Raw genomic sequence first — 12,418 nt, 5'->3', positions numbered from 1 at the left:
TACTACAAGTGATGTAATTTGCAAAATAAAGGAAAATATGTAGTACTACTCTCTCTCTCTCTCTCTCTCTCTCTCTCTCTAGTGTTGTGTAACTCTTACTATATGGTGTTATGCATCTTCTAAATTTCATGTAGGTGTAGTAGTAATCACTTATTCCCGTTTTGCTAAGGGAAATAACTTATTTTTTGAATTAAATGTAATATATTGTGAGAGAATGACATGTCTTGTAAAACAAAAAATAAGTACTTAAAAAATAAAAACCTTAACGAAACGGGACCTAATAATCAGGATTTTCATGGAGTTTTTAGTATGTGGTTTGTCTAACCCATCAATTCTTCAGTTGGGCCTGTCCATATGAGCTTTGTGCGATTTTAATTAAACATTGTTGTTGAACAGTGGAATTAGTTCATATGGCCTCTGATTAGTCGGTTTATTGGGTTGAATACCGTGTAATCAAAACATATTGCTATGTATCTTCTAAGTGTCATCAAAACAGTCTTTAAAGCTTTATAGGGTAATTTTGATGCTTTTGAGGCTAAGTTCCGTTAAGATTTTTGGGATTTTTCTATTTTGTTCTTATTTAATTTTTTCTTGAGAATCAACAATTATGACTTTTACCCAAATATTTTTTGCAAAATCCAAGATAAAGCCAAGCCCGCTTTTTAGGCTAGCGCTTTATTTTGGATATTTTTGAAAATTTTTATTTTTTTGATTTGTCTTGACGAGACGAATCAATAATTCACAAAAATTAGGCGTAAAACCGACAAACTCGAAAGAAAGTTAAACAAGGAAAAAATAAAGAAAAATCCAAAAATCTCAAAAAGCCTTTAGCTGAACTTAGCCTGAATTTATATTTTAGAACCAGCGTTATCTAAGTTTAAAAGTTTGGACAACCATCACTTCAGCTATTTTTAACTATGTATATATGTAGCAAGGTATTATATTGGCACTTAGCATTAAAGCCGGTCAATTATTGGGTACTCCCGGGTACCAATGTGGCTTTGACATGTATAATTTCTTGCAAATAAAATATCGGCATCACAAAACGTGGGTCATTTTTTGTCTCTTAATCACCCCAAAAAAAATGAACGATCATGTTTCTACCACCTAATTGTCGCTACGGAAATTATTGGGAGTATCCCGAAAAACGCTGAATAATAACTTCTTTTCAAATCCCCTAAAACAGAATCCATTTTTGTTCACCCTCACGCAATGAGGTGAACATTCACTTTATTGGCTCTTTTTAACTCTCTAGTCCAATAAAATTTAATCATAGTTAGCATTAAAAGCCAACAAATATGGGAGTAAATCAAAAAGGGCAAAAGAGTTATCATTGCAATGGAAGGATTCAATACGTTGAATTTGAACTATTCACCCACCAACCCAGGCCTGTTTTTTTTTTTTTTTTCACTCGGCAAAACGAAGATATTATTGGCTCAAAAGGGGTACATCGAGAGGAAAACTCACTAAGCACAAATACTTAACGAGCAAAAGATATAAAAACCAAAGAACAGAAAAAAGAAAAGGAGGACATCCAACAGAGAATTGAACCGCACCAACCCTCACAAAAATAGTTACACTTTCACCAACCCAGGCCTGTTGATAGCTAGTCTTTTGCGCCAAAACTATGCCGGTTGGACAGCCATCACCCCTGCTGATCGATGCTCCCCGATTCCGTGGCGTTAGATTTTAAAAAAGGAAGTGGCCGATGCCCTCTAGTTTAAGTTTTGGACAGGAGACTATCCAATGCTGCATTTAGTAGTTTGGATCTACTCAGAGACTCTTCGCATGAGGAATTGAATTCTTCTTGCGAAGAGTTTTTTAAGAATATCTGAACCATTGATTTTTCCAATATGCGGCCTAGATGAGGACTGTTTCCCAAGATGTGGCCGCTCATGTACACCCCGCAAAAATTGAGAATAAGTATTGTTGGCCCTGTGCTAAAGTCCAAGGTGCGATCGCTCATGTACACTCCCAAAAATTTGTTTACTTTGTTATCCAGTATTCATGTATATAGAAAAATTATACTAGATAATATATATTGAGATAAGTATTTTTCGGGGGGTTTTTTTATGTGTTCAAGTTAAATTCTACAAGATGAATATTTGAATATATATGTTTTGCCAAGTTAAAAAATGCTTTGTAAAGGTACTGCCAAAAATTCATTGTGTTGTCGTAAATACTACTATTGCTGCTGAAATTACAAAAAGAGTAGTATTGAAGTGATGCTTTTTAAATCTTGTAGACCCTGTTCGGTTTTGGTTTTGAGGGCGATTTTTAAGAGTAATGAATGAAAAGTAATAGATAGAGAAAATTTATTGGGGATCGTGCGCATGGATTTTAAGACTATCAAACGAATAAGCTCGTAATGTTCCGTTATTTCTTTTTTGGTTTACTGATATTTAAGTGATGCATTTGAACTCCTATGCTGTTTGGTTACTGTTTGGAATATTTCTGTATCGATAAATAGTTGTATTTGTTTTGGAAAAGATTAATTTATGAACCCTATATCTTCTTAAAAAAAAAAAAATCATAAAGAACCCGATCTTTGTTTTTCACCTTTTAAGGCCCCAGAAAGTAGGGTGGGCTCTGTCTGCAATTCAAACATAAACTATATAGAGAAACCTAATCCTGAAGGTCTCTCTTAGAGCAAGTCCAATGGGATGGAAAATGACTTGATCGTAGTCATTTGGTCATTTTAACATATAAAAAAAAGGTATTAAAAGTCAGTTGGTTGGAAAGTAGGACTCTCCCCGGCCCTCTCTAATGGTGAATTCTAAAATAGAATCAAAGAGTTCTAAATAGGGCCGGCTCATAGGGTAGACGAAAGCGACCGCTTTCAGCCCCCGAATTTTGGTCCAAAATTGAGGTCCTACTGTAATATAACTTACATATTAATATTATAATATTTCCAAATAAAAACACAATTGTATCTTATTTTTTTCAAAAACTCTTGCAATCATATCTTTTTATATTTATATTGTCATAATTGTATCCTTTTAGTTTGATTTTTTGTTATTTTTTTGTACTTTTATCATTTTTTAAGAAATTCATGATTATGTAAAGGGCTTAATATAGGGACTTCGGTTCAGGTCTCCAAAATATATGAGCCAGCACTGGTTTCTAAATGCTAATTAATTAACTTTTCCTCCACCTTATTTCCCCCAACTTTCTCAATCCTAAATATTCAACTACTATTTTCGTTCAAAAATAATCGTCGTGTCAGCCAAACGAGGATTTCATGTAAGTGTTTATCGTGGTGAGTTTGACCAGTGTCCTAGTCAGCATTTAATCTACTCTTGCTCTATACATTCATATTTATAATCCAAAAAAGTTTGCAAACAGAAGTGTGTGTAGATTAGATTCATAGTCATATACGTTTCTAGACTGTTTCATGTGGTCTATTCATTTTCTATTTGAAAACAGAAGTGTGTGTATATTTATATATATTGTCCGCATGAACATTAAAAAAGTAGGGGTCAAGAATGCTCATCGTTGGCCTTTCGTTAGTGGGGAAAGACAAGTCCAATTGTAGTAGGATCATGGGTCCGATTGCGGGTCGGTTCGATTCGGTTTGATCCGTCACGTTGGAAGCTGTTCGATTAGATTATCATGTGACAAATTAAACCGAATGAACTAGATTGACACGCGAATGGTGTAAACATTTTCATGAATTGAAATTGAATTATGTATACCCCTCTCCCACCAACATATCGCAGCGTTAATTAGTATAATAAAAAACCATTTGTCCCAAACACTCAAAATAAGGGAAGAAAAATAGCAAAATTGTTAATATTTTCCTTTGTGCTGCCAAGGGCTTTGTTTGCCAAACCCACCATTCTCATTTCAGATTATTGGGAAAAAATAAAACGATTATTGTTTGGTTCCAATTACTAGATTAAATCTTACATCTTATACACTTGGCTATTTTTTTAGGAGATGACATTTGAGCGAGCAGGGCATATTACCATTGATCGATCAATCCAAGCTCCCATGGAGGCGGAGTCATTCTTCCGTGATGACGAGTTTATTGAGTTTTTTGTCAATTCACAACCACCCTCGCAATATTGACTTGAATGTGCGAGGATAAACATTAGATTGTGTTTTTTGGAATACTTTTTAAGTAGCACGCGAAATTGTTTTAGATGATTAAGTTATTAGAGGATATTTCATTACGTCCCCTAATGTTTTCATTATGTCATCAACATAAGAATTGAGGGGAACATTCGCACCTTTTCTTATAAACTCCTCAGGATTAGAAAAGGGCTGACGCCCTTTAATTCATTGAAAAATAGGGTATACGATTCTGTTAGATCTCTTGGAGGGTTCCAACCTAAATCCAATTGGTCATAGAGTAGTCTCTTAATTTTAGTATCAGCCAAGCTTGGGTGGTGCTTACACCATATATTCACCGCACGTTGATGATCGACCGAAAGGTGGCGATTATGAGAAAGCAACCAAGCTTGGGTGTTAAATATTCGTCTTCGTATTAAATATTCGAGTCAAATGTGAAATTAAGAATGAAATTGAAGACAAACGAAAGAGACTACTCTAGGTTGCATTCTAATACTAGTTCTAATATTAATACAAATACTTAATAATAATAAAATAGGTTGCATTCCCATAATCGTCACCTTTCGATCGATCATCGACAGACGGTGAATATATAGTGGAAACAGGTGGCTTAGATGAGCGATATGGGATAAAGTCTTAACATTCCCCCTCGTGTGCAGCATAGATGCACGTGGAGGTATGAATTGTGGAGATCAGGACATTTGCTCGGGTACCATAGACTCGACCACGTAAGGTAAGGCCACCAAGACCTAGCTCTGAGCTAACATGGTATCAAAGCTAGGTTTTAGGTGACTTTACCTCTTGTGAAAAAGTCTTTGTCATCTCCGTCACCCGAGCCAATCACTCAGCTCCTAGCCTGTCACATCCACGTGCATCCGGGCTGCATGTGAGGGGAGTGTTAGACTTGTCTCATCGCTCATTTAAGCCACCAAAGCTCGGTTAGTAAAAAATCTAGAGTTTACTCCACTTATTGCCAATTGATTTTAAGTTGAAATCCTCTAAGAAATCTAACAAATATTTATTCATCAATTACTCCATAACTATCGGAGCTCCATCTGCGGCGACACCTTTAGTACACCTTCGGTAGCATTTTACGAACATTCTGTCAGGTTCATTAAAGCCCCATTCAGCCAAGGTTTTTATTTTTAAGTGCTTATTTTTTGCTTTACGAGATAAATTATTCTCTTATAATATATCACCTTTATTTCATAATACATCACTTTCAGTAGAACGGGGCCTAAGAATAAAAAAGAAAAAAAGAAAAATCATCAATGTTTTTTTTGTTATGACATAGGAATCGAGTGGCATATTCGCACCAATGTCAGCATAATTTAAAACTCCTCAAGATTAGAAAAGGGTTGACACACTTCAGTTCTGTTAAAACATGGGGTCTCAATCCAAACCAAAAGCCTATCCAGTTACTACTTCCCCAAGAAGGAGGGAGAAATTTTTGGGTGCCAAGCGGATACTATGTGGCGGTATCCGTTGGCAATCCCAAACGTCCAAACATATTTTAGACGGCCTCAGATTTATTTTCCATCTCTCCCCTCACCCCACCACTCACCTCCTCATTTTTTCTCTCTAAAATCCGTATCGTTTAAAACACGTTTAGACAAGTGAAATTGCTAAACCAGAGGAGGAGGAGGTGGCAGGAAATTAAAAAGTGGATAAAGACACCAGCCAGCCAATAGCTAGCTAACTAGCAAGCGCAGTCCGATAGTTACTCACAGCCTCAACCAATTTGTACTTCCCTGAATCCCTGACAAGGCACTCCTCATCCACCTTTGACTCCGTCAAAAAATGGGATTAATTTCCCCTCCCTTTGGATAACAACATACCTTATAAGGTTATTATTGCCACGTTTTAATCCCACCCTCTCAATTATTATCATTATTTATTGTCCGTCCCTGGGATAAGGCTTGTGCCTTGGATTCCCAATTTTATACGGTATTATATTATGTGAAAAAAAAAATAAGTCAATTACAAACCAATATCATTGATTATGGTAACATAATTATTACTTTTGCCATTAAAAAAAAAGTGATATTTAAGTGATATTCTTACGTTCTTGTCACGATCACTACTTTCAAAAGTTTAATCTGTCTATATCATATTATTATTATTATTTTCTTTTTTAGATTGGTTTGCTGTTTTATTTTGTGCACTCGAAAGAAACTTATTCATGGAGCGACTCAATTTCAACCGTCTATTCGGACAATCAATGGTTGAGATTCATTTTCAATTTTGACCGATCATGGTCACAATTGATTTTCAATCCGAATCGTCCAAAAACACTTTAAACGCGCGCAATTAGCCTCTGTAAAATGTTCTTTACGGAATGATCCATAAATAAAATTTTCGGCTCGTGAAATATGTGAGGATCCTCATCTTTAAAGTTCACCATGGGCATTAAAACGCAACCCCAGATGTTCCCAACCCAATGCGCTTCTACCTGGCTTGCCCCTATATATACCCCTCCTTACGCAGCGCCTAGACTCGTCTCTCTCTCTCTCTCTCTCTCTCTCTCTCTCATACACAGTTCTCACACCCAGTCTCTCTCTCTTAAACACGACAATAGTGCGAGGGTAGGGTAAGAGCACATCAATCAAACAAAGCCACAAACAACAAAATCCCTAAAGAAGCCGCCAAAAAGAAAGCCATGTCAACATCTGATCTCTCGGTAATACTCCCTCGCGTCCTGATTGTTTCCAGACGAAGCGTTCGCAAGAACAAGTTCGTTGATTTCGTCGGTACGTCTTTATATTCCTCTGGTTTTCTATGTTCTACCTTCACATGCCTGCATACATTTTTTTTCTCGATTTTTTATTTTTATCAGCAAAAGTCATTTTCGTTAGAATAATCAGATTAACACCTCGACACCTAAATGTACTTTTGATGCCGTTGAGCCGGAGTGATGGCACACATACATGTATTACGCATACATGGTCACCAATCCTCTCCTCCCCTCAAAAAAATCCGTCTAAAATGCAGTAAATTTCGTATATCGAGATGTAATAGCCATACCAAAAATGATATTTTGAGGAATGTAGAATCTTGTTCTTAATTAGTACAAGAATATTAAGACAGGGTGAAGAATAAATTTTTTTTCTTCTCGGCAATAAAAATAAAATTTTGAGGAACAGAAGATCTCCTATAATTAGTCGTGGTGCGCCGCGCACGTCAACTGGTCTGGACATAAAAGTTATAGAAATATAGAAAATCTTATGTGTTGGTGTGAGCACATCTAGACAACAATCATGCATGAAAACAACAAAAGAGAACATGTGTTTATGTTGTGTTCACTAATCCTTTATCGGAAGACATTCTTTCACGTTTCCAATTCATGATATTGAGATAATAAATTTTCAAAATATGTGAATCCCAAGGAAAAAAAGCTTAGTTTTGATCAACCACAAAGTAGTGAAAAAAATAAATCAAACAGGCAATCAAATAGAATACAAAGATTTACGTGGTTCCACGTAAGTAGAAGTTTAAACTTACTTCATAGACGAAGAGCGAGCGAAATCATGTGATTATAAGTATGTTAGAACAGAGGAATATTGGTTTTGTTGAGTTGAGTTGAGTTGGGTTATGATATGTATATTGAACCTTCCATTGTTTGCTTGCTAAAACTTTGTCTCCAATTACCAGGTGAATACCATCTCGATCTCATAGTCAGCTACGGAGCCGTACCGGTCATCGTCCCCCGAGTGAGCGGAGTCCACATGCTCTTAGACAGCTTCGAGCCCATCCACGGTGTCCTCCTCTGCGAAGGCGAAGACATCGATCCATCATTTTACGAGACCGAAACCTCCAGTCTATCATCCGAAGAATTAGAAGACATACGAAAACTCCACGCAAGCGACACCACCATCGACAAAGAAAAGGACACAATCGAACTAAGACTGGCCAAACTGTGCCTAGAAAGAAACATACCCTACATGGGCATCTGCAGGGGGTCACAAGTCCTAAATGTGGCTTCCGGGGGTACCCTTTACCAGGACATAGGGAAAGAACTGTCTTCGAAATTGCCTGATAACCAGAGTGTGGTTCATATGGATTATGAGAACTACGACGGGCACAGGCATCAGGTGAAGGTCGTCGAAAACACCCCCTTGGAGAAATGGTTCAAGGAGTCTTTGGAAGGTGAGGAAAGGGAGATTATGGTAAATAGTTACCATCATCAGGGGGTTAAGAGATTGGCTCAGAGGTTTGTACCCATGGCTTTCGGGCCTGATGGGTTGGTGGAAGGTTTTTATGACCCGGATGCTTATAATCCGGGTGAAGGGAAGTTCATCATGGGGCTCCAATTTCATCCGGAGAGAATGAGAAAGCCCGATTCGGATGAGTTTGACTATCCGGGTTGTCCATCTGCTTATCAGGTAATAATACACCAATCTCCCATGACATTATTCACAAATCATAACAGTTTTTTTGGTTAAATTGAAGATATATGATTATTTTTGTTCCTTGCTATTCATTTATCATTGAAAACTATAGACCCTGAAATAACTTACAAGATAGCGAAGAATGTTGTGATAGGCAGATACTGGTATCTGTCTTAGGCCTGTAGCGATCAACTACGGGATGGTGAATTGGTTATAGATTGATAGGTATCGGGAACTTGTTGACTTGTGATTTTCATTCTCAGTGCAAAAATCGATACTTACCTGCAAGTATTTATATCCTTCAAGCACTGCATTTATTGTAATTTTGGTGGTCTGCACTCCACCGATGAATGTGGTCTTGCCAGACTGTATTTAGAGAGGATTATCAGTGAAGTCCGGAACACCAGGTTGACATTGTGTCCTGTCCATAACAAGAGAAGTAGGTTTATATGGTGGAAAGAATCTAGGGACCCTGTAGTGCACCCTTGCACTACAAGGCCCCCGGTTCCATGGCAGAATTTCACGCCACTAAAATTGCCATGTGGTCTTTCTCAACCACCATGTAATGTTTTGTATTGAGTACACTTTTAAGATTGTTTTGTTCATTGATTTGATTGGCATGGAAACGTGTAGGAATTTGTCAAGGCAGTGATTGCTTATCAGAAGAGGCTAAATAGCTCAACCAGAGTGCCACAATCTTTGAAGCTTGATCAAAAATTGGAGAGGAAGAGAGAAGACATTGTACGAAGTTTCTCTGTTGCTAGGAATTTATATACTGGTGGTAGTGAAGTGCACCCGTCGAAGGAATCTGAGCTTAGAGCAGGGGCAGAATTCCTTGAGGTACGTCAAAATGTATGAAAACTCCTTTTTTATTTGTAGAGTTTATCACATACTTGGACTTTGTATCTTACGCGCTATGATTCAATCTTTAGGTAACTAGTATGCCAAAGAAATCTCATTAAGAGCGATGCAACAATGGTTTTTCGATAATTAAGACAAAATTAAAAAGGAACGACCCAGTGTACTGGTTTCCCAGTAGAGGGGATCTTGTGAGGCAGAGAATCGCGGGAGGGCATTTTCTACGCAACCCGAACTTTGGGGGAGGCCATTACCGTGACTCGTACCCATGGCAATAGCAATGCTGATGAAAATGCCTTAGCACTGCTTGAAACCGCCCTTCATATCTAGGAAAATGAAACAAAAGAGATTTCTTTACACAAAACTCAGCAGAAGGATACAGTTTACTTTGGTTTGAAATGAAAAAATCACAAGAAGTGTCACTGTCTATGGGCATTTCATACTGAAGTTATGCTCGTATGACGTGAACCTCTCGTGCTTTGCCCAGAAAATTTTTTTGCACATACGTTTACACTCAGTCACCTCAATGCGCAATACCCAAAGTCAGCAATTGCTTAGGTGAGTTGGTATGTGGAATTATCCTCTTGCCCTCCTTCAAAGTCACCTCAATGCGTGAGATCCACACACACTGCACCACCATGGTCTGAACCCCGCACATTTTTGTAATAAGTGCTTGTGTGGTTGTATGTAGAGTTTGTGTGGGAGGATTACGACGCGTCACATCAATTCGTGTTTAAATCATTTTAACGTATCGTTAGTGACAACTTTTCTTCTTCTTTTTTTTGCGCCTTGTCATATCATTTGCAGTCAAACACAGCATTGAGCTTGCAACAAGAGAAGAGGCTGAAACAGATGGGGGCAACAGTGAGGAATGCATCTGCCTGCATGAACAGGCTGAAGGTGAATGAAGACAGAGCAAATTTAGCGAGGAAAGTGATCGAGAAAATGTCAGTGGAAAACGTATCTGATCTCGTGTCCTTTTACCACATCATGGGCAAAATCTGTTCAGAAGTTTTGGAGAGAAAGCTTCACGGGATTGTGAACGAACTTGGTCCTTAAACTTACCTTTCTGCGTTTGTTGTCCAATTGATGTAGTTGAGGAATCACATTAAACTTGAATCCTCTGGCCTTTTCCTTTAAATTTGTATCTATCTACCCATTACCTGTTTGTTGACTTTTCGTTTTTCGAAGAAAAAACTTGTGAAAGTGATTTATTTCCGCGTTTTCGACTGGATGATGTGAATCTCCATCTGTTCATACGTGATGTACATAAATGTTGATGTCTCAATCTCAAATTCGACTTCTACCCGTATGGCTTGGGAAAGTTGAGTTTGTACCCGCTACATTAACGGTTATATGACTCTTGTAGTCTTTTTGAACCTTTATGAATGCTGTTTATCTAGCTTGTTGACTTTGATTGTCTAAGTTAATGCATGATTTTCCGCTTGACAAAAAAAAAAAAAAAAAAAAAAAGATGGTGTTTCAATGATCTCTTGGACCACACCACAAAAATTCACCCTTCATATTGCTGTGCGAATTAGCAAATGCATGCCTGATCTGTTATTTTCTGAAGCATCTCTCAGAAATGTTCATGACCAGAATTAGATTGACTTTCACTTGTTCATTTCGTAGACGGATGGAGAAAATGGAATAGCGTATCACAAGTACTTGAAAGAACGACAGGCTTCTGATACCAGACCATAATTTCGTTAAGCCCCACACAGCAGTTAAGCAGCGGCTATCCTCAAAGGGTAGGCCGAGAGGAAGCAGGCAATAAGTAGAGGGTTTACATTCCATAGTTCGAAAAGTCCGACTCCACTGTCAACGAAAAGATCTTGAGACCACTGGAAGTTTGTTTGGTTGTTTACTTCAGGATCTCGAGAGGTCGAGCATGGACACCGAACAAATAAAAATAATAATAAAGGGCGAATTTTTTGATTGCTAAACTCGCCTTGTTTTCACACACAAAAGGTAAAAGATGTGGTTCATGAATCTCCTCACTTTATAGCAAATACAATCTAGTCAATACGAGAAGTTTTTGGGTGCCGGGCAGGGTACCACACGTGGTACCCGTTGGCAATCTCAGCCGTCCAAACGTGTTTTAATGGTTTGAATTTTAGAGCGAGAAAAGGAGGAGAGAGAGTGGTCAGGTGGGGGAGAGAGAGGAATAAATTTGAGTCGTCCATCGCCAACAGATACCACCACGTGGTACCCGCTCGGCACCCGAGTATTTCTTAGTCAATACAGGTGTAAATTAAGATATATGGTTGGTGGGTAATAGGTGGTCCATAATCTATTAGGAAGCACCTAACTAGCAGGTGCTCATTCCATATGTGATTAATGGCTTAGGTCTAGCTTGATAAGATAGTTAAGTCCAGAAGTGACCATTTGAATAAACCACGAATTGTCCATCCGGAATGTTAAATTGGCAGGTAACCCAATCCGCTCTTTCTTACAGCAAAATATAAGAGAGAGATATATAGTAGGTAGATGAACAAAGATTTACTTTCCCAATAGTACTAGGTTTGGAACTGACTTTGACCGTGAGATTCAAATATGTGTCACAACAAGCATTTGGAATCATGTCAGTGTTAAAAATCCTTATTGGTAAGTCATAATTTGGTCTTTGAGCCAATCAATGCGGCCAACCCAAAGAAAGAATTGTTTTTCTAGTAGTACTAATTTTGGAATTTACTTTAGCTGTGCGATTCAAATGTGTTACAAAGCCCATTTGCCACTGTATGTCCGGCCAGTGTTAGAAATCTATATTGATGAGTCATAATTTGGTCGTTAAGCTAATCAATGCGGACAACCCGCACGAAGGAGCTCGGATGAACTAAACCCGAGGACTGTGGACCAGCCTAGCAAGTGTACGTAAACCGACATAAAAAGATTTACTCATCTTCGTAGGGACTGTCATAAGGAGATCACAAAACTTATTAATGAGGCATTTTAGGAAGGAGATACATCACTAAAGAATCCAAACCCTTATTTGCAGAGTCTTTTTATACAATTTTCGTAGCAAGGAGTAACACCGGTACTTAAGCTTGTTTTGCAAGAACCGACGCGGAGCTCTCAGATCAACCATCGATATTTTG

At 38.0% G+C, this 12,418-nt stretch overlaps 1 protein-coding gene across 1 annotated transcript; it reads left to right on the top strand.

The window, feature by feature from the left end:
• Nucleotides 1-6,577: 6,577 nt before the first annotated feature.
• On the top strand, nucleotides 6,578-10,544 carry LOC131303644 (putative glutamine amidotransferase GAT1_2.1). The gene is made up of 4 exons (XM_058330606.1): nucleotides 6,578-6,824; nucleotides 7,726-8,456; nucleotides 9,096-9,302; nucleotides 10,128-10,544. Exons 1-4 carry the CDS (start codon nucleotides 6,734-6,736, stop codon nucleotides 10,377-10,379), a joined length of 1,281 nt encoding a protein of 426 aa, XP_058186589.1. The 5' UTR covers nucleotides 6,578-6,733; the 3' UTR covers nucleotides 10,380-10,544.
• Nucleotides 10,545-12,418: the final 1,874 nt, after the last annotated feature.

Source organism: Rhododendron vialii, chromosome 10a (genome assembly GCF_030253575.1).
Source record: "Rhododendron vialii isolate Sample 1 chromosome 10a, ASM3025357v1".
NCBI classification, from domain to species: Eukaryota; Viridiplantae; Streptophyta; class Magnoliopsida; order Ericales; family Ericaceae; genus Rhododendron; species Rhododendron vialii.
Note: the sequence above shows the minus strand (reverse complement) of the source record. Positions and strands in the feature narration are given on the sequence as shown.

Coding starts and splice junctions, on each gene's coding strand:
- LOC131303644 (XM_058330606.1), top strand. CDS start 6,734: ATGTCAACATCTGATCTCTCGGTAATACTCCCTCGCGTCCTGATTGTT. Junction 6,825..7,725: donor CAAGTTCGTTGATTTCGTCG/GTACGTCTTTAT, acceptor TCCAATTACCAG/GTGAATACCATCTCGATCTC. Junction 9,303..10,127: donor CAGGGGCAGAATTCCTTGAG/GTACGTCAAAAT, acceptor TATCATTTGCAG/TCAAACACAGCATTGAGCTT.